This window comes from Rhinichthys klamathensis, unplaced genomic scaffold, assembly GCF_029890125.1.
Source record: "Rhinichthys klamathensis goyatoka isolate OS25496 unplaced genomic scaffold, OSU_Roscu_1.1 h1tg000769l_1, whole genome shotgun sequence".
In the NCBI taxonomy this organism is placed as follows: domain Eukaryota; kingdom Metazoa; phylum Chordata; class Actinopteri; order Cypriniformes; family Leuciscidae; genus Rhinichthys; species Rhinichthys klamathensis.
The window spans coordinates 532,501-555,000 of NW_026607169.1; the positions used below are offsets into that span (position 1 = coordinate 532,501).

At 36.3% G+C, this 22,500-nt stretch overlaps 1 protein-coding gene across 2 annotated transcripts in view; it reads right to left on the minus strand.

The window, feature by feature from the left end:
• The window catches only part of sptbn1 (spectrin, beta, non-erythrocytic 1), a 98,213-nt gene that overhangs the window by 42,512 nt on the left and 33,201 nt on the right, over nucleotides 1-22,500 (minus strand). For both annotated transcript variants that reach the window (XM_056243021.1, XM_056243020.1), the window contains exons 3-15: nucleotides 22,021-22,194; nucleotides 20,677-20,768; nucleotides 20,514-20,594; nucleotides 18,653-18,768; nucleotides 16,875-16,987; nucleotides 15,756-15,943; nucleotides 13,420-13,537; nucleotides 11,366-11,524; nucleotides 9,090-9,392; nucleotides 6,263-6,416; nucleotides 3,736-4,606; nucleotides 2,094-2,231; nucleotides 87-843 (exon numbers count right to left, since the gene is read on the minus strand). In XM_056243021.1, coding sequence (XP_056098996.1) covers nucleotides 87-843; nucleotides 2,094-2,231; nucleotides 3,736-4,606; nucleotides 6,263-6,416; nucleotides 9,090-9,392; nucleotides 11,366-11,524; nucleotides 13,420-13,537; nucleotides 15,756-15,943; nucleotides 16,875-16,987; nucleotides 18,653-18,768; nucleotides 20,514-20,594; nucleotides 20,677-20,768; nucleotides 22,021-22,194 — 3,264 coding nt within the window. The remainder of the gene's footprint in view (nucleotides 1-86; nucleotides 844-2,093; nucleotides 2,232-3,735; nucleotides 4,607-6,262; nucleotides 6,417-9,089; nucleotides 9,393-11,365; nucleotides 11,525-13,419; nucleotides 13,538-15,755; nucleotides 15,944-16,874; nucleotides 16,988-18,652; nucleotides 18,769-20,513; nucleotides 20,595-20,676; nucleotides 20,769-22,020; nucleotides 22,195-22,500) is intronic.

Below are 22,500 nucleotides of genomic sequence, written 5' to 3' on the forward strand. Positions count from 1 at the left end.
AAAAACTTCAGGAGGAGTTGATGTGAAAAATGTTAGTCTTTTAGCCTTTCACATTCAAAACATTTAGTGGTGTCTAACCAAATCACCTGGTTGTTGAGGAAGGCCTCGGCTTGTTTGGTGTCTCTGAGGAAGATCTGATAGGCGTGAGACTGTGACAGAAGGTTCTGCCGGTTCTCCCACATCTTGTGAAGCTCGTTCCAGCCGGTGTCCAGAGCCTGGAGCCTCTGCCTCAGGAACATGTACTGGGCGTCCGTCTGTCCCTGCGTCACCATCTCACCCATGTCTCGCATCTTCTGATAGTCCTCTTCATAGTTGTTAATCTCATTCTTGATGCCTTCATGTTGAGCTAGAAGCTTCTCCGCCTCGGCTAGCGTGTTCGGCATGTCTTCGGACGCGATGGCCGTTTGCGTTCGGGAAAGCCAAGACTGGAAATCGTCCAGTTCGCGAAGGAACTGCTGGAGTTTACTGGCTTCCCCAAGAGATTCCTCTCGGTTTCGAAGCGTTTCTTTCATCTCTTCCCAAACCGAGGTGATTTCCGCTAGTCGCCCTGTTATGGCTTTGGCCTGGTCGGGATGTTCTCCGGCCAAACGATCCGCTTCGCCGCGGAGATCTCCCAGTTTGGCTTCGATGGCGGCCAGGTCGCGCTCCATGCCGGTGAGTTTGCGTTGCAGTGCCATTACACCTGTGAGGTCGTTTCCCAGCTCTTGAGTGGACTCGATGACTTTTGTCTTCTCGCGGATCCAGGATTTGGTCTCGTTGCAGTCGAGGTGGTAGTTCTGCACGCCCAAGGCGGAGTTCAGGGACTCTTTCTTCAGGTCCACCAGGTCGCGGAACTGACTCCACCTGCGGATGAGCATCAGGCTGCGTTTAAGCACATGCACTGCAATACAAAGCCTTGCTTTCCACTACAAATATCTGGACATTCTCAAAACAAGATACATTTACAGGTGAAACTGGAAAAATTAGAATATCGTGCAAAAGTTCAGGTATTTCAGTAATTCAAATTAAAAGGTGAAACTAGTGAGGGTTAATGCCCGACGAGGTGTCCATTGTCGGATAATATTGGACGACGGCGAGGCGTGAACGCGGAGGATAATAGTCCATTAATATCTAGACAATGGACACCTCGTCGGGCATTAACCCGCTTATACCATGATCACTTGCCAAATAACACATTTTTAAAACATTAGTTTATATTTCAATTAGTTTTACAATCGAAATCTAAAGTTTTTACAAACAATAACTTGGTTTCCCTGGTTACGCCTGACGGTTTATAAATTGTAAACGGATACTTTGACTGCCTGTTGCTATGGTTACTCGCAGCTGATGTAGCCAGCGCATTTATTTATTAATTTCAAACCAGAAATTTCACCAGAACTCCTTTACTAGGTGTCCTCTATCACTTTTTAATGGACACCCTGCAGCCAATCAGAATCGAGTATTCACCCAGACCATGGTATAAATATATTTAGTATATATAATTATATACATATGCATGATTATACGACATTTCTGCATTTAAAATCCTTTTTTTATTGATTTCACCTAATATTCTAATTTTCTGAGATTTTGAATTTAGGGTTTTCATAAGAAGCCATAATCATCAAAATTATAACTTTTGCAGGATATTCAAATTTTTCGAGTTTCACCTGTGTATTATATAGACTCATTACATGCAAAGTGAGATATTTCAAGCCTTTATTTGTTATAATTTTGATGATTATGGTTTACAGTTTATGAAAACCTTTTCACAATATTCTAATTTTGACTTTGGGGTTTTCATAAGCTGTAATCCATAATCATCAACATTATAACAAATAAAGGCTTGAAATATCTCACTTTGCATGTAATGAGTCTATATAATATATTAGTTTCACCTTTTAAGTTGAATTACTGAAATAAATGAACTTTTTCACGATATTCTAATTTTTCGAGTTTCACCTGTATATATATATATATATAATTTTTATCAGACAAATCGCAGTTAGTTTTTCCCCATGCTAGGTACCAGCATCCAGTGACATGTTCTGGTGACCAGCTATAATAGTTCTGCTTTCTACACAGAACTCAGAACAGAAAGTGCCATGACTTGCCTGGTGTTGAGCTTGTCTTGTTGGGTTTTGATGTCTTTCTCGCTCGGGTGTCCGTTGTGTATCAGCTGCCTGGCGATCTGATTGACGACTGCCACACGTGAGGCCTGGTTATTCATTTCAGGCTCCAGACTCTCAAACCTGGAACGTAAAGAAATCATTTTCATCATCACACAATCATCAGCGTATCGTCATCCTAGAAACTGAATAGCATTTGAATGATCTGTCCTGTCAGAGAGACTGAATGGCCTTAAAACCTTTTAACCTTTATAACGGCTTCAAGCTTTTAAAACCAACTCAAACTTAAAACAGCTTCAAACTTTTAAAACAAATTTAACATAAAACTGCTTCAAAATTCAAGCTTTTAAAATGACTTCAAACTTAAAACGGTTTTAAGCTTTTAAAACTTAATTTAACATAAAACTGCTTAAAAAAATTCAAGCTTTAAAAACAAATTTAAACATAAAATTGCTTAAAAAAATCAAACTTTTAAAACACATTTAACATAAAAACTGCTTCAAAATTCAAGCTTTTAAAATGACTTCAAACTTAAAACGGTTTTAAGCTTTTAAAACTAATTTAAACATAAAACAAATTTAACATAAAACTGCTTAAAAAAAAATCAAACTTTTAAAACAAATTTAACATAAAACTGCTTCAAAATTCAAGCTTTTAAAATGACTTTAAACTTAAAATGGTTTTAAGCTTTTAAAACTAATTTAAACATAAAACTGCTTAAAAAAATCGAGCTTTTAAAACTAATTTAAACATAAAACTGCTTAAAAAAAATCAAGCTTTTAAAACAAATTTAACATAAAACTGCTTAAAAAAATTCAAGCTTTAAAAACAAATTTAAACATAAAACTGCTTAAAAAAAATCAAACTTTTAAAACAAATTTAACATAAAACTGCTTCAAAATTCAAGCTTTTAAAATGACTTTAAACTTAAAACGGTTTTAAGCTTTTAAAACTAATTTAAACATAAAACTGCATAAAAAAATCAAGCTTTTAAAACAAATTTAAACATAAAACTGCTTAAAAAAATCAAGTTTTTAAAACTAATTTAAACATAAAAATGCTTCAAAATTCAAGTTTTTAAAACTACTTCAAACTTTAGGCTTTCTCAAAAAAGCATTTACATGCAAACACCGCATTGTTCAGCACATTATTCAAAGTGATGGCGCAAAACATGCCGCAAACCCCAATTGGTGTGATGAATATGGCCACAAAGATACAGGGCCCCTGTTTTAACGATCTAAGCGCATGGTTAGCAAAGCGCAAACACTTAGTGTGTGTCCGAATCCTCTTTTGCTAGTTTAACGACGGGACAAATGGTCGGCGCTCCCGGCGCATGGTCTAAAAGGGTTGTCTCTATTCTCTTAACGAGTAATGGGTGTGTTTTGTCTCTATTCTCTTAATGAGTAATATGTGTGTTTTGGGCGTAACCTCCAATAAACCAATCAGAGTCTCGTCTCCCATTCCCTTTAAAAGCCAGTTGCGCTCGCGTCATGGCAGATTCGCTATTGACATGGCAGAATTTGCAAGCGGAAAAACTGAACGCTTCTCCAGAACGCAAACTTTTTAAAATAGCTTTGTGAAACCGGCCCCCGAGTGTATGATAGGGCCCACAGACTTGACCTCTCACCTGTGCTGAATGACCTCCAGGTCCTCCAGCTTCTCTGGGATCTCCATGCTGTTGAGCCACTGCTCTTTCTCATCGATCCAGAGTTCACACGCATCCGCCTCGCTAAACATCTTATAGAGCGCCAGGGCGTCTTGCAAGGCCTGTTTCCTCAGCCGGGTCAACTCCGAAACCTCTCTATAGCGTTCCTCAATGCCGGCTAGCCGCTCGCTAACGTTCTCCGCCTTCGCATGTTCGGGAGGAAGAGACTGCGCCTGTTCGTGGAGAGCGTCAATCACCGGACGATAACTAGCAACCTCGGACGACGCGTCTTTGTGTTTCCTAACCAAAGCTTGAGTTGAAAACTCATCATGGCCGACATCTGAGGTGGAGACGATCCGAAGTGCGTCTAAAGTCCAGGCGTCCACGTCGTCAGCGTCGACCTGGAACTGGTGAAGGCTACAAGCTTCTTCCAAACGGGTTTTCCTCACCAACGCTAGCTGTTCCAGAGCGGCCCATTGCGCTTGAACATCCGCGATGCGCTCACGGATCTTAGCTTCGCCGAAATGCCCGGCGTCGGCCATCGTTTGGCCCTCGCGGACCGTGTTCTGGAGGTGTCCCGAGCGCCCGCTCATCTCGTCTTCCAGAGCACGATGTTGACTCAATAGGCGGACGGCGCCGGTTAAATCCTTCCCACAGTCGTCTGAGGAAAGGATCTGCTCTTTCTCCCGAATCCAGCCCTCTTCCTCAGCCATTTCCCAGAAGAACTTCCACAAACGCCGGGATTCTTCGAGGCGTGCGCGACGCTCGGATGCTAACTGGGTCAGCTCCTGGTAGCAGAACTCCATGTGGGACACGCGGTCTCGGATGACCTGAGGGTCACAGGGTTTGTAGCCTAAAGAGGGATAGAGAGTCAGCTTTATTAATATAGCGCTTTTTACAACACAAATTGTTTCAAAGTAGCTTTACAGTGAGCTGAACCACTGAACGCGGATCCACAACAGAACCGGAACACAATACAATGCTGAATAAAGTCGTAGTTTTTGTTATTTTTGGACCAAAATGTATTTTCGATGCTTCAACACACACTAACTAACCCACTGATGTCACATGGACTACTTTGATGATGTCTTTATTTCCTTTCTGGACAAGGACAGTATACCGTACATACATTTACAATGAAAGCTCTCGGACTAAATCTAAAATATCTTAAACTGTGTCCTGAAGATGAACGGAGGTCTGACGGGCTTGGAGCGACACGAGGAAGAGTCATTAATGACATCATTCTCATTTTTGGGGGATCTAACCCTAACCCTACCAGTCTATTAATACTCAACTAACACTCTAATGAGAGTTAATACACATGTAGGTGCAACGTTACTTATAGTCAACAGAATGTGTTAAAGGGACCATCAAAATGAAGTGAAACCAACAAGGGTAACACTTTATTTCTATGGTCCACTTTATACATTCTACTAACTATAAGTAACTTTTCAAGTATGTAAACTTATATTACAACTATTTTACAACTTATTATTAAACTAACCCAAACCTAACAAACTACTAATACTATAATGAGTTTGTTGACATGTGTTAAAGTTGTGTTATAGTTAGTAGAATGTCTAAAGTGGATCATGGAAATAAAGTGTGCTGAGATTTGATTGTGGCTCAAACGATGATTTAACTCCATTTAGAGCATATCCAGACCTCTAAAATGTATTACATTTCGCTGATTTTTCCTGGCCTATAAATCATTTCTTAAATTCTCTTTATTTCCAGGTTATAGACCGTGGGAACCTTGCAAAACCCGATCTGGACCAAAAAAAAAACCGGCTCCGCTCCAGCAATCTGACTCTGAACCTGCTGGTCTTTCACCAGGAATCACTAATGAATCATAAAAACTCACAAAAATATTTTTCTCCCACTATAATAAATGAGCTGTCTGGACTGGACCTGGACTCCCTATTTTTATTTTATTCTGAAATAATATGATTTTATAAAAAAATATATAAAAAAACTGCTTTTGTCACGTCTTTTGTTAATCCCTTTGGATTAAAAGCGTCTGCTAAAAGCATAAATGTGAATGTAAATGTCAATTGAAAAATTAGAATATGGTGCAAAAGTTCATTTATTTCAGTAATTCAACTTAAAAGGTGAAACTAATATATTATATAGACTCATTACATGCAAAGTGAGATATTTCAAGCCTTTATTTGTTATAATTGTGATGATTATGGCTTACAGCTTATGAAAACCCCAAAGTCAAAATTAGAATATTGTGAAAAGGTTTTCATAAGCTGTAAGCCATAATCATCACAATTATAACAAATAAAGGCTTGAAATATCTCACTTTGCATGTAATGAGTCTATATAATATATTAGTTTCACCTTTTAAGTTGAATTACTGAAATAAATGAACTTTTGCACCATATTTTAGAGTTTCACCTGTATTTAAAAAACATCCGTCACACTAAAGTCAGTTCCTCATGGCATAAAGACACTAAAGCAAATGACTCGTTTAAATGTGACATCTTCTCAAAACTGTTCTTACCCTCCTCGTCCACGGCGAACCTCTGAGCGTTGGCGTTGACGGCTTTGACGCGGTCGGCCTGAATGCCGATGTCGGCCTCCACCAGCGCGTGTTTCTGCAGGAGATCTTCCACTCCCAGCAAGTGCTTCCCGTAATCCTGGGAAAGCAGCAGCATCTGCGGGGAACAGCGGACAAGCATCAGGAGATGACAATCAAGCGCAGCATCAGCTCTGGCGGGTCACGTTAGTCAAGCTCGCAAACAAGACAAAAATACTAAGTAAGAAAGCATTGTTTGCCGTTTTCAAATATAATCCAGTTAAACCTATATATAGTATTTTTGTCTTGTTTCCAGTCCAAATATCAAACATTTCTCAAATCAAGATGCATTTACTAAAGTTGTAAAATCACATAAGATTTTAAGTCTGGTTTTCGGGGGGGAATTAATCAAAATAAAGTGAGTTTTTGCTTAAAACAAGCAAAATTATCTGCCGATGGGGTCAGAAAAATAATGTTGTTTCTGTTTGAATGAAGATTATTTTTCTGACCCCATTGGCAGATAATTTTGCTTGTTTTGAGCAAAAACTCACTTTATTTTTGATTAATTCCCTCGGAAAACAGGACATAATATCTTAGGAAAATCTAGTAAATGCATCTTGATTGAAGAATTTGTTGATATTTGGACTGGAAACAAGACAAAAATACTAAGCATTTTTTGCAGTTTTCAAATATAATCCAGTTAAAACTATATATCGAAAGTTTAGCTGAAGATGAGGATGAAATCTCATACATTTTTGCCTTTTCTAACCGGTAACACTTTATTTTACAGTGTCCTTGTTACATACGTTACATGCACTTACCGTAGTAATAACAGTAAATTATGCATAATTACATGCAACTAACCCTCACCCAAACCCTAATCCGTCCCTAACCCTATAGTAAGTACATGTAGTTTCTTAATATTACTCGGCACTCAAATATATAATTACTCTGTAACAATGACACCTTAAAGCAACACCAAATAACTTTTCCTCTGCGGTCGCCCTACAGGTTGGAAGTGGAATTGTCCATTACCGCTGTGGTAAATACTTTAGCCTAGCGCAGCCGACTGTCGCACACACACTCGCTGTTTATCCAGCGCCGGCTTTGGAATGAACGATGTCCACACACAAGCTAGAGTATGATGCATAATTTCATGAAAGTATGATCTATTGCGGCATCAGAAACGAAGAAAAACAAAATAAAGACTATTGTAACGCTTGACGTAAAGCAAGTCAAATTTGTAGTTTTCTTATGTCTCATTAGAACTACAGAAACGTGACCCGATCTGGCAATCTTACACAGCGTGGTTATAGCAGATACAGGATCCAGAAGTGCCTTTCACCCTGTTACGACTTAATGAACCACTGAAACCATTTTGGAAACATTATTTTAAGGTAAAGAATTGTTTTAAAGTCCCTGTAAAGTCAAAATTAAGTATGTGTTCTGAGTTTGTCACACCACAGAAAAATGTGTTATTAGTCACCCAGCCCAATTTGAATGATAAAAAAAGCCAGCAAGTACATAAAATAAGCTATCAAAATCTTGAAAAAATGAGCAGTATTCTCTGCTCTCAAACGCTGGGGGCGTGTCCACTGGCTGTGCTGAAGCCACGCCCACTCGCGGGAAAGCTGCCGTCGCCACACTGAATCATAGACTGAACTCTACAGCCGGAATGGATGCTCGCACGGTGGGCACGCACTGCCGATGATGGCACCAGTTGTCGGCGCGACGGGAGGATGAAGGCCGAGGCGGGAGATAGTCGGTTCGGCCCCATTCACCAGTAACAGCGGATTATCAGTGAATCCCAGTTGTCTCTGATGAAAGTTTATAAAACTATCCCGTGTAAAATGATAACTTACAGAAGTGGGTTTTGGCGGTGATCCTCAGCTCTCCATCAAGGTGGCTCTTCACAAAATTAATCCATTTCTTCTTGATGTAATCGTTTTTCGGAAATGTAAATAAGCATCTGTTTTGTACTGATCCGGTGATCGCATCCAGGTAGTAACGTTACGCATTTCCGTGACAAAGGCATAGTTAGCTAGCAATCTGTAGGCCGTTACTAATAATAGTACTGACAGTAACTCGCGAATGAGCGGCAAACTGATGTGAATGTGCTCTATAATACTGTTAGGAACGGCCAGCCTCAGCGGCTTTAGTAGGGCATCAAGTAGGGGCGTGTCCAGGAGCTCAAGGGCTCCAGTGCGTCATCGAGCCCCGTTTTAGCCCCGCCCAGAAAATCCGGAAAATAGCAATGGTGAAAAACTGTTTAACGGTCTAACTCCACAATACAGTAATTCACAGTTCACAGTCTTTGTAATATGTTTAATCAATACATTTCTAACATTTATAATGTGTTTAGAATTTTTTTTTTAAATTGCCTTTACAGGGACTTTAAAATAAAGTGTAACCCTAGAATCTACAGGTGAAAGTTTGAAACTCTAAAAACTAGAATATAGTGCAAAAGTTCATTTATTTCAGTAATTCAACTTAAAAGGTGAAACTAATATATTATATAGACTCATTACATGCAAAGTGAGATATTTCAAGCCTTTATTTGTTATTATTTTGATGATTATGGCTTACAGCTTATGAAAACCTTTTCACAATATTCTAATATTGACTTTGGGGTTTTCATAAGCTGTAAGCTATAATCATCAACATTATAACAAATAAAGGCTTGAAATATCTCACTTTGCTTGTAATGAGTCTATATAATATATTAGTTTCACCTTTTAAGTTGACTTATCTTTTGCACGATATTCTAGTTTGTCGAGTTTCACCTGTCCACTTTTACGTTCATCTCTCTCACCTTCATTTCATCCATCCAGTCCATGATGTAGAGCATCTCCTGGAAGACGCGCTGCAGGCCGAGGTTCATCTCCAGCCTCTGCCGGCGGGCTTTGAGCAGCTCCAGGAGATACTCCCACAGGCGCAGGACGTTGTCTTTACGCGCCGCGATGCGCTTGATGTCGTGGTAGTTCTCCGCCTCCAGCTCTCTGGCCACGGACACCACCGCCTGCACGCGCTCCTCGTACGCCGCGATGTCCGTCTCGATCGCCTCGTGCTTTTTAGTCGCCGCCTCGACCGCCTGGAGGTCGAATCCGAAATTGTCCTGCAGAAGAGAAACAGGAACGTTAAGAACAAACACTCGTTTTAATTGAGTTGAATTGAATGCCTTTATTGTCATTGCGCTTAAATTCGCTTTTCTTACTTAGCATTTTTGTCTTGTTTCCAGTCCAAATATCAAAAAATTCTTAAATCAAGATGCATTTACTAGATTTTCATAAGATATTATGTCCTGTTTTCCGAAGAAATTAATCAAAATAAAGTGAGTTTTTGCTTAAAACAAGCAAAATTATCTGACAATGGGGTCAGAAAAATAATCTTAATTCAAACAGAAGCAACATTATTTTTCTGACCCCATCGGCAGATAATTTTGCTTGTTTTGAGCAAAAACTCACTTTACTTTGATTAATTCCCCCCGAAAACAAGACTTAAAATCTTATGTGATTTTACAACTTTAGTAAATGCATCTTGATTTGAGAAATGTTTGATATTTGGACTGGAAACAAGACAAAAATACTAAGTAAGAAAAACATTTTTTTGCAGGGTAAAATTAACACACAAGCACAATAAGTATATTGCACAATCCCATGTGTATAAACAGTTATAAGCAATAACCTCCTAGGACCTTCGTTTCGTTTTTGTCTTTTCTGTTTTTTTATTATTAATCTAAGATTATACATCTGGAAATCTCAGAGATGCCAAATGTACAAAAACATGTTAATATGTTAAAAATAATAATTTCTTATTATCTTACAAGACTGTTTTCGTTTTATTTTTTATTTTTATTTTTTTTGATCTGTATTTTTATGTATGAGAAAAAGAAAAGCAAAAATTAAAAAATGTATATATTGTATATATGGCTGGGACACCCAGTTTTTTTTAACACAGACTGTATATTAAATCAAGAAAAATACTAATTTCTACAAACTCTCTTTCATAATAGTTCAGAAGTATGATTATTATTTGGTTCATGTATGTTTAGAGGAAGCAGAGATTTGTTGTGGCAAAATTATGAAAAATGCTCATTTAATTTTATTTGTATAATGATCAAATAAATAATAATATAAATGGATAATAAGTAATAATAACACATAATAATTTATCATAAATATTAAAATAAAAATAAACGTTTTTAAATATATTATAATTAAATATCTTTCATAACATTGTTCAGAAATGTAGTAAAATTATTGTTTGATTCATCTATGTTTAGAGGAAGCAGAGATCGATCATTTAGAGCTTTTGTTTTCATAAAAATAATATAAATAATGATGTAAATTTATAATAACATAATAATTCATAATAATTATTAAAATATAAATAAACTATTTTTTCAACCAAAAAAAAAAATATATATACATACATAATGTATTTATACAACATTATGAAAATTAGCATTAACATTTTTATCATATACTCATTTAAAGCCATTAATTTTGTAAAAAATATATAAATAATAATATAAATGTAAAATAAGTAATAAAATATAATTCATAATAATTAAAATATACATAAACACTGTTTATTAAATACATTATAATTAAATATATTCGTATCATAACATAGTTAAAAATATAGTACAATTTTATATTTATATATTTGTTCTCATAAAAATGATATAAATAATATAAATTTATAATAAGAACACAATTCACAATAAATACTAAAATATAAGTAAACAATGTTTTTCAAATATATGTACATTATAAAAATTTGCCTTTATTTTCATTACAAAAATATAAATAATAATATAAATGTACAACAAGTAATAACATAATAATTCATAATAATATAAATACTTTTTTTTTTACAAATATATTATAATTGAATATTTTTATATCATAGCAGAGTTCAGAAATATATAAATAAAATGTCAATGTATAAATATAAAATAAAATCTTTCACCACCAGGGGGCACAAAATCGTGTTAAATCAGTGCTGGAATAACATTGCACAGCGCCATGAAGGACGCAGCACATGTGTGTGTGTGTGTGTGTGTGTGTGCTTATAGGACTGAACCTGTGACACGAGGCGCTGGTTCTCGCTCAGCCAGGTCTCCCTCATGGCGGCCTTGCGGTCGAAGCGTCTGGCGAGTTGCTCCAGTTTCTCCTGTCGGATCAGCTCGGTCCTCAGCGCTAACTCACGCTCGTGCTCGGCCTTCTCCAGACGCTCCCACGCCTGCAACATCACAGCAACACATCAGCATTCAGATTCTAGTGAGGATACATCTGATGCTTTTAACATGCTGACGTCACAAAAAACTATTGTATTTACAATTTTGCCTTGACATTAGCTTTTTGCTCACCAGTGGTTTTCCAAAGTTACTAGCCACTCCGCATTTTCACTGGCCACAATTTGGACACCGATACCATAGGGGAATAACTACCATATAGATATTTTTAATAGCATCTCATAATTTGGCAGCCGGTATATTAGGCTACTGTCACTTTAAGACCTGACGCACAGACCCATTATGCTCTTTTATATAGCCAATATACTTTATGTGCGCGCACTTTGGGTCAATACACGCCAGAATTCAAGCCCTGAACCACCAACAATATTCATCCGGAGAAAATTAAACGAGTGAGTGAAGGGTTTGTGTGTCGACTCGCTGTCGGAGAGATTAGAGAGCGAGTCTTTTGTATCTATTCTGCGGAAGAGTTTCAGATCTTTCAGTATCAATATGCATTGAAAAATCTATATTACTGCCAACACTAATAAAAGTTTCTTAAGAAGTATTTCCTACTAAAGCAAGGCGGTGTTTGATTCCTTTTCCTGATTATTTTAAATCCTTTCTGTGTAAAGCACTTTGAATTACCCTAGTGTATGAAATGTGCTATATAAATAAATTGCCTTGCATTTTTCAGTGGCGCTTGTTCTGAACGTATTTTTTACATTAATTTTTCCCATAGGGATTTTAAAATAGTTTTTGTTAAAAATGTATAAGCCATGAACCAAAGCCAATCAGCAACGAGGAGAATCACAACACTACAAACTTTGATTTGTAGTTTTAGTAAAGGAAAGAACTACAATCCCATGAAGCAATTTTCTGTACAGCATCATGGGTAATGTAGTTTTTCACCAGGAACTACGCTGTTAAACATGATAATTTAAAAAAATAAGCCGAAATAATGTGGGCTAACGGCTTTAACAGAAGCAAATAGCATCGATTAACAACCTCGTAACTCGTCGTCTGGCTTTAAAGGTTTATTTTTTAATGCTTTAAGGCTTTAAAGAGTTATCGTTCTAAATCGATTTCCCTATAGAGAAAATCAAGGTATGTTTTACTTCAGGAACCCGACCATTGCGACCTATTGCAGACAGGTGGGCGTGGCCTTGGATGGCAACATGCCTGGTGCATTATGGGTGTTGCAGTTTTCCTACATATTTGTAAATATCTGCCAATGGGGTGTAAGAATAATCCTGTTCTCACTTTAGAAACATTTTATTTTTCTGATGCCACTGTCAGATATTTGTTCTTGTTTTAAGCATAAACTTAACAAGGCTTAATATAACATAGCTGCCAACTCTCACGCATTGGCCGTGAGACACCCGCATTTGATTGGTTTCACACGCTCACACGCCACACTCCCGATTTCTCACGCTGAAGTGTCAACCCGGGCGGTCAAATGCCTGGAAGATGAGTTTATCTATATATCTACCTGTTGAGCCACTCGTGATCGACTAGTTATACCGCAAATTCGTTAAAAATCTCCCGTTATCTAGAGCGAGCGTTCATGCGAGACAGAGATTGTGCTCCAAACCGCGTAGAGCGAGCGAGAGACCTTGCGCGAGCGAGACCGCAACCCCCCCCTCATCAATAAATCTCACTAGTCTCTACCACCCCCCCCCCCCCCCCCCCCCCGTCAACAAATCTCACTCGTCTCTACCCCCCCCCCCCCCCCGCCAACAAATCTCACGCCGAGCAAAACTCAAAAGTTGGCAGGTATGATATAAGTCATTTAGCATCTCAAGTAAATGTATGTTTAGATATCTGTGCCGGAAAGCAAGAGAGAAACACTCAGACTGAAGGAATACGTGCAGTTTCTAAGGTAAATCTGAGGTAACTTCACCTTGTTGATGTCTGAGATGAGTTTGCCCTCGCGTGGCATGTACACCTTCTGGTTATTAGCCCTCATCTTGCTCTGGATAGTAAACAGAAGCACCTCCAGGTTTCCCTTCTCAGTGAATCTGTGGAGAGAGAGAAAGAGAGTTGAGAATAAAATTCAGCTCATTTTAGTCCTAATATATTCTGCTGTTTGTTAGCGGTGTAACGATACTCTTGTGTCACGATTCGATACATATCACGATACTGAACTCACGATACGATACTGAACTCACGATACGATACTGAACTCACGATACGAACTCACGATACGATACGATACTCACGATACGATACATATCGCGATACTGAACTCACGATACTCAACTCACGATACGATACATATCACGATACTGAACTCACGATACGATACTGAACTCACGATACGATACTGAACTCACGATACGATACATATCACGATACTGAACTCACGATACGATACTGAACTCACGATACGATACTGAACTCACGATACGATACTGAACTCACGATACGATACTGAACTCACTATACGATACTGAACTCACTATACGATACTGAACTCACTATACGATACTGAACTCACGATACGATACTGAACTCACGATACGATACTGAACTCACGATACGATACTGAACTCACGATACGATACTGAATACGATACTGAACTCACGATACTGAACTCACGAAACGATACTGAACTCACGATACGATACTGAACCCACGATACGATACTGAACTCACGATACGATACTGAACTCACGATACGATACTGAACTCACGATACTGAACTCACGATACGATACTGAACTCACGATACGATACTGAACCTCACGATACGATACTGAACCTCACGATACGATACTGAACTCACGATACGATACTGAACTCACGATACGATACTGAACTCACGATACGATACTGAACTCACGATACAATACTGAACTCACGATACAATACTGATACGATACTGAACTCACGATACAATACTGAACTCACGATACAATACTGAACTCACAGTACAATACTGAACTCACAGTACAATACTGAACTCACGATAATGAACTCACGATACGATACTGAACTCACGATACGATACTGAACTCACGATACAATACTGAACTCACAATACAATACTGAACTCACGATAATGAACTCACGATACGATACTGAACTCACGATACGATACATATCACAATACTGAACTCACGATACGATACATATCACGATACTGAACTCATGATACTGAACTCACGATACGATACATATCACAATACTGAACTCACGATACGATACATATCACGATACTGAACTCATGATACTGAACTCACGATACGATACATATCACGATACTGAACTCATGATACTGAACTCACGATACGATACATATCACGATACTGAACTCATGATACTGAACTCACGATACGATACATATCACGATACTGAACTCATGATACTGAACTCACGATACGAATACATATCACGATACTGAACTCATGATACTGAACTCACGATACGATACATATCACGATACTGAACTCACGATACTGAACTCACGATACTGAACTCACGATACGATACATATCACAATACTGAACTCACGATACGATACATATCACGATACTGAACTCATGATACTGAACTCACGATACGATACATATCACAATACTGAACTCACGATACGATACATATCACGATACTGAACTCATGATACTGAACTCACGATACGATACATATCACGATACTGAACTCACGATACGATACATATCACGATACTGAACTCATGATACTGAACTCACGATACGATACATATCACGATACTGAACTCACGATACGATACATTTTTTTTTTACTGTTGATTAAAATGCTAAATTTGGTGTGTGTAAATGAATAGGTTTGGACTTGGTGCTGGAAACCCAAAGCACAGGACAATAGAGACACCAGAATAACAATATTCATGATTCTGAAGCTGAAAACAGAATTATTTTAGACGAATATGCTTGAACTCGGTCACTGACTAGATATATTTAAAATAATGTAGGCCAGTTTTGACTGATAACAAGACATTTGTCATTATCAGGACCCACAAATATTCCCCGATTGCATTATTATACACTATATTCAACATTATATATAGTAGTTTAATGTAGTACTGACACTAAAACTCTGAAAACTTGAATTTTTTCTCAGTAATTTTAATTTTGGGTAAACTATACATAATATAATTTGTCACTATCCACGATACATATTGTTGCATTTTTATATTGCGATATATTGTGACAGGAAATATTGTTACACCCCCACTGTGTGTTTTAGACACTCACTTGGGTGGTTTCTCCACGGTCCTGTAGGTGTTGAAGGCCTGGAGCTGCTGCTGGACTCCCACCAGTGAGTTTGCAAACTTTCGATTGTTGAGGATGATGATGGTTTGTTCAATCCACTCCAGCAGATCAGACGCCAGAGATTCATATTTCTCGATCATCTTCTCGGTCTCGATGGCGTTGTCGAGCACCTAGTAAACACAAACCAGTTTTAATAAAGTAGTTTTGCATTGCCTGATGGAAATAAAAGTCGCAATGCACCATAGTTACAGCTTTAGATAAGTTGAGTACATGAAATGCCACTTTATCAGTATCACATGTGGCTATAAATGGTTGAAAATAAATAAATGGTTGAAAATAAACCTGTCACAGTTTAGAATATAAAACAGATGTAAGATAGAAACCAATTGAAATTAAGTATGTAAATATTAATATGACGCCATTGCTAACGGTTACATTTAAATTACGTAGTATTATATTATTTTAATTATTTATTATATTTTAAAATATTATTACTTATTATATATTATATTTAAAAAAATGTTTTATTTAAAACGTTATTTATTTTTATTTATTTTATTAGTAATATTTAAACTTACAACTTTACTGCTGCTTACAATACAAAACAAATAAATAAATAGCACATGCAAGACTGAAATAATCAGTTAATAAACAGATGTAAGACGACCAACAAAAATTATGTAAATATTAAGATGATGCCATTACATCTCAAATAGGAATGTATTTAATTATTTTAATTTTAATAGGAATCTTTAAAGTATTATTTATTTATTTCAAAACTGATAAACAAACAAGCAAATAAATAAATAGTACATTTATGTCAATAAGTCAATAAACAGAGGTAGGATAGAAGACCAAATGCTATTAAATATGTAAATATTATGATGATACCATTACTAACAGTTACATTTTAAATTACTTCTATTATTATTTATACTTTTTTTTATTTAAAGCATTTTATTTTAATAAGAATATCTTATATTTATCAACAAATGAATAAATAGCACACATTAATGACTAAAATCGTCAGCCTCTGAAATGTCCTTTGACAGAAAACGGAGAACCTTCTAGAAGTAGTTTACGTGTTTTGAAGACTCAGACCTTTCCGATACGCTTGCCCTCCACCTTCAAGGCCTTCATCTTGGAGAAATAATGGTAGTATGTGACGACATAAGTGATGACGGACTTCTCGTCTGGATGGTCTACGCTGATATCTGCAAAAAAAGAAAGAGTGTGAGTGTGTGTTTGACCATTGGGGGCTTTCGCACCGGATAGATCTAGGCACTAGCCATCATGCTGGTTCCCAGGGGCCGGTTTCACAAAGATAGACTTTGACTATGGCTTAGATATAGTAGATAGACATCTAAATCAGACCGTTGCACAAAGCACTTAAGACTCTGACTATCTTAAGTAGGACTACACTGCAGTGCATTCTGGGTAAAATAAGACACTTTTCAAAACAAAAAACATGGCGGATGGAGTAAGCGCATTCAACCGCTCGGTGCAGTTTACCCCAGCGGGAGATATGTGTGTGTGTTGGAGGAGTTTAACAGTTACAAGGACATTTTACTGGGAAGATTTAGCGGAGAATGTAGAAACAAGACGAAATGTTTAATTTGGACAAAGATTGCTACGACAGTTAACAGCGTTAATCCGACCGTTGAGCGGAGCGTTAAAGACGTACAGAAAAGATACAAAAACATACAAGATGCCAAAAAATAAATATATTTAAGAGGAAATATCCAAAAACGGGAGGAGGACCCCAAGAGAAACTTAAAGACACTGAAATGGTGATGGATATATATGGAAACGGCCATTTTGCATTTTCTGTCGGCTGTTTGTAATGCAACTGATTGTTGCTGCTGGTTGCCATGGTAACAAAGTCCTAAGTTAGCCTGGGGGTGTCTAATTTTTTTGGTCTAAATTAAGTCAGTCTTTATTTTTGTGAAACAGTCGAACTTGCATTAGACTAGTCTATGAGCACATTTTAGACTTGTCTAACACTATAGACCGGTCTAAACTAGCTTTGTGAAACCGGCCACTACTAATGGTTCTCGTAGGAACGTTTTCTGGTTACATTCGCACCGCCAGCAGGAACTAGGGATGGGCAAATGAAGCCTCATGAGGCACTGAGGCTTTCCCCTGAATGTTTCGGGAAAAGATTCAAAGCATCAAGAGTGTCGAAAACAGCGCCACCTTGTGGCAGGTCAAATTTACAGCAGAGCAGCCGAGTGCGCAGCGCCGTTGTTTTATCCATTAAGCACAAATAAAAGCCTGACAACGTTAAATGTTCAGTTTACTGATAATATAATTCACATATTTAAGTGTGGCAATAAAATAAATGTAACAATTACATTAATACTAATTATAAAAATACCAACAGAGTTGCTTGATGCAAATACAAGTGAAACTCGAAAAATTAGAATATCGTGCAAAAGTTCATTTATTTCAGTAATTCAACTTGAAAGGTGAAACTAATATATTATATAGACTCATTACATGCAAAGTGAGATATTTCAAGCCTTTATTTGACATAATTTTGATGATTATGGTTTACAGCTTATGAAAACCGTTTAACAATATTCTAATTTTGACTTTGGGGTTTTCATAAGCTGTAAGCCATAATCATCAAAATTATAACAATAAAGGCTTGAAATATCTCACTTTGCATGTAATGAGTCTATATAATATATTAGTTTCACCTTTTAAGTTGAAATACTGAAATAGATGAACTTTTGCACCATATTCTAATTTTTCCAGTTTCACCTGTAGTTCCTCCAAAAGGAGATCCTAGAACTAAAATCGAAGCGCCGAACACCGAGAACGTCCGCCAACAGTATGAAACGGTTCCTCGGGTGCGAGACCAGGACGGGCTTTACCTTCGGGGTCCAGGAGTTTGGTGAGACCCAGGTGTTGCTCCGCCAGGTTGAAGGCGTTCTGCAGGTTGTAGTGAGCGTTGGACTTCTTCAGTTTGTCGAAATCAATCAGGTCTGGCCTGGGAAGATCAGAAGCATTGAGATATTAAGGATATTACGAGTGCAAAACTGAGCTTTTGATGCAGGTGAGCTGAATCTCACGGGTGTAAAGTATTGGAGTAAATGTAACTAGTTACTGTACTCGCATCTTTTTGGCTACTTACTATAAATACAGGTGAAACTCAAAAAAATTTAATATGGTGCAAAAGTTCATTTATTTCAGTAATTCAACTTAAAAGGTGAAACTAATATATTATATAGACTCATTACATGCAAAGTGAGATATTTCAAGCCTTTATTGTTATAATTTTGATGATTATGGCTTACAGCTTATGAAAACCTTTTCACAATTGGGGGACTTTGGGGTTTTCATAAACTGTAAGGGTTAAAATTATAATAAATATCTCACTTCGCATGTAATGAGTCTATATAATATATTAGTTTCACCTTTTAAGTTGAATTACTGAAATAAATGAACTTTTGCACGATATTCTAATTTTTCGAGTTTCACCTGTAAAATATACACGGTGACCTTCGTTGTTTGTCACTAATAAGCACAAAATAATCCCTTAACTATTAGTATAAAAGATGCTATTTCCTGATATAAAAATAATGCAAACTTACAGTTTTCATGGCCAGCAAATTCTCACAGTTCAAAACATTATCAAAACATTGCATTTCAATCAAAATGTATGTGAAGATTAATTAATTAAGTCATTACATGAAGATAGACATGAAGTTGCATATGCTTTAATATATATATATATGTTACATTCTTTTTAATAAGTAAATGTACTTTTTACTCCAAAACATTTGTGATGAGTAATGCAATTACACATTACATTTTGCATGGGAACTGTATCTGCTATAAAGAAGCGATATCACTATCTAAGGTCATTGAAGGAACTATATCTTGTGTTTTTTTGCCTTTGCTCACACACACTTCTCTACGAGGCAACTTTACGTGAATGTGAGTGCATTAGCAGGGAGTTGCTCAATCACAAAATCCATAATTCACATCCAGTGCAAGTAAACTTTGATTTAACATTATTTTATTTATCAACTACAGGGGAAAGTCGAAAAATTAGAATATTGTGCAAAAGTTCATGTATTTGAGTAATTCAACTTAAAAGGTGAAACTAATATATTTAGTATATATAACTATATACATATGCATGATTATACTTTTCAGAGGGCCGACATTTCTGCATTTAAAATCCGTTTTTTTATTGATTTCATGTAATATTCAAATTTTCTGAGATTTTGAATTTGGGGTTTTCATAAGAAGCCATAATCATCAAAATTATAACTTTTGCACGATATTCTAATTTTTCGAGTTTCACCTGTATATTAATGAGAGCTTTCTAAAGGATATTGGTTTACTCATGGCCTTTTTGTGCACTTTTAACTGAGACTTGTGTTTGTAGACGTTTAAGAGTCTGTTGTGTCCACCTTTATTTATTGCAATATTTAGGTGTTCAGCTTTATTTTGATTTTAGAAAATAAACACAATTTCTCATGTTACAAATCAGTTGTTTCTTATTTTCACTGGCATGTCTCAGGTGTCGAGGACTAGTGCATGTTTGACCCTACGTTCAGCATGAGTTAAATACTTAAGTACTGTTAAAATCAGATCCTCTAAGACTTTTACTCGAGTCGTATTGAAATCGGTGACTTGTAACGGACTCATTTTCGCTGTAAGGAATTGAACTTTTACTCGAGTATGGTTTTCAGGTCCTCTCTACACCTCTGCTGAATCTGGTACCTGTGTTTGTGAATGAGGGCATTGAACGCCATGCCATCGCGCCAGCTGGTGGTGAAGTTGTGGATGTTGACGTTGGGATATCTGTGAAGAACGAGACAAACGAGAACGGTCAGATATCAAGAACGCCAGTGTGTTGAAGTCTTAGTTCTGCATCTTCACCCACCCTGCGGTCTTCATCTGACACCACAGAAGAAGAGCGTCCTTGGCCGAGCGTTTCTCTTTATTATCTTCCGTCTCCACGCTGATGTCTTGGATCTGTCACACAGATGATAACACGACATGATGGATGTTTCGGGCTGTTATTTAGCCATAATGTGAGGAAAATCAAAACGCTATTAAGGGTTTTGAAACTCTGGTCTGGGGAAAGGTTTAAATAAATAAATAAAAATGTGTTCAAATAAATAAATAATACATCTAACATCACAGTACTATAATGAGTAGAAAACTAAGTATCTTTCTGTATAATAAATAAATAAATGATTCCAATAAAAAATGGTTGAAGTAAATATATTAATATAAATATATAATTCATATAAGAGTACAGTGTTGTAGTGAGTAGGATTTTTTAATAAAATAATAGAAACTCAATATTTTCTATATAAATATATAAAAATCTGTTAAAATATATTAAAATATATAATAAAAATGTGTTTAAATAAATTAATAATATATAAATAAATAAATAAAACATCTTAATAAAATAAAACAAAATATGTTTGTTTAGTTTAAATACAGTGCAGTGCTATAACAAGTAGATAGAAATGTTGTAATAGAAACTCAATATTTTCTAAAAATAAAATGTGTTAAAATATATTTTAAAATGTGATTGAAAAAAAAATATATATATATGACTAATATAAATAAATGACTACTGTAATATATTAATCTAAATAAATAACACATCTTAATAAAATAAAACAAAATATTTTTGTTTAGATAAAAAAAAAAATTCCAATAAATAATAAAAAAGGGTTCAAGTAAATAAATAAATATATAAATATAAATAAATAATACATCTAAGAGTAAGTATTGTAGTGTTATAGTGTGTAGGAAAAAGGTGTTATAAAGTAATAAAAACTCAATAATTTCTTTATTAATAAATAAATGAAAATTAACTAAAATATATTTTAAAAAATGTTTTTTAAATAAATGAATAATATATAAATATAAATGAATACACAAATAAATAAAAAATATTAAAATATATTTTACATTGCTTTATTAAAATATATAATAAAAATGTGTTTTAATAAATTAATAATGTATAAATATAAATAAATAAATTATCCTAATAAGGGAAATATAAAAAATATGGAATATGGAAATATAAAAAAATATGGAAATATAAAAAATAAAACTAAATATGTTCTATATAAATAAATAAATAAATAAATATGGTTTAAGTAAATAATACATCTAAGAGTACAGTGCTACAGCAAGTGTGATAAAATAATAGAAATAATATTTTACACGCGTATAATATTACTGGCGGTGTGATTGTGTGTACCTGGAAGCGGAGGATGATGGTCCAGATGAGTCCGAGCGTGAGCCGGTGGTTCCCGTCCACGATGTCATGTGACCCCATGTTCTCCAGGTGCACGCGCTGCTCCTTGAGGAACTGCAGGGCTTTGTCCACGTTCTCCAGGCAGTGGATCCGCATGCGGCCCTTCGTCGGCTTGGGCTGTGCAGGAATCAGATCATATGCGTGAGTTATCGGCTTTTTAACATCTCTGCTGCTCTTCGGTCACTTTTGACCGGAAATTTTTACATTTGTTTTATTTTCTTCTTCATCGGAATGGTACAAAACTTGGTGAAGGTTTTGGCACTTGCTGTGTGAACACACACACAAAGTCATGGACATGATTTGAACAGGTTAAATGGTCCTGAAAAAATAGTCACACTTGTGCTCCTCTCAGTGGAAATGAATGGGAGACAGATTTCCTCTAGTGGAGGCGTTTGGAACTGCGGCCGAACACACTCCGAACAC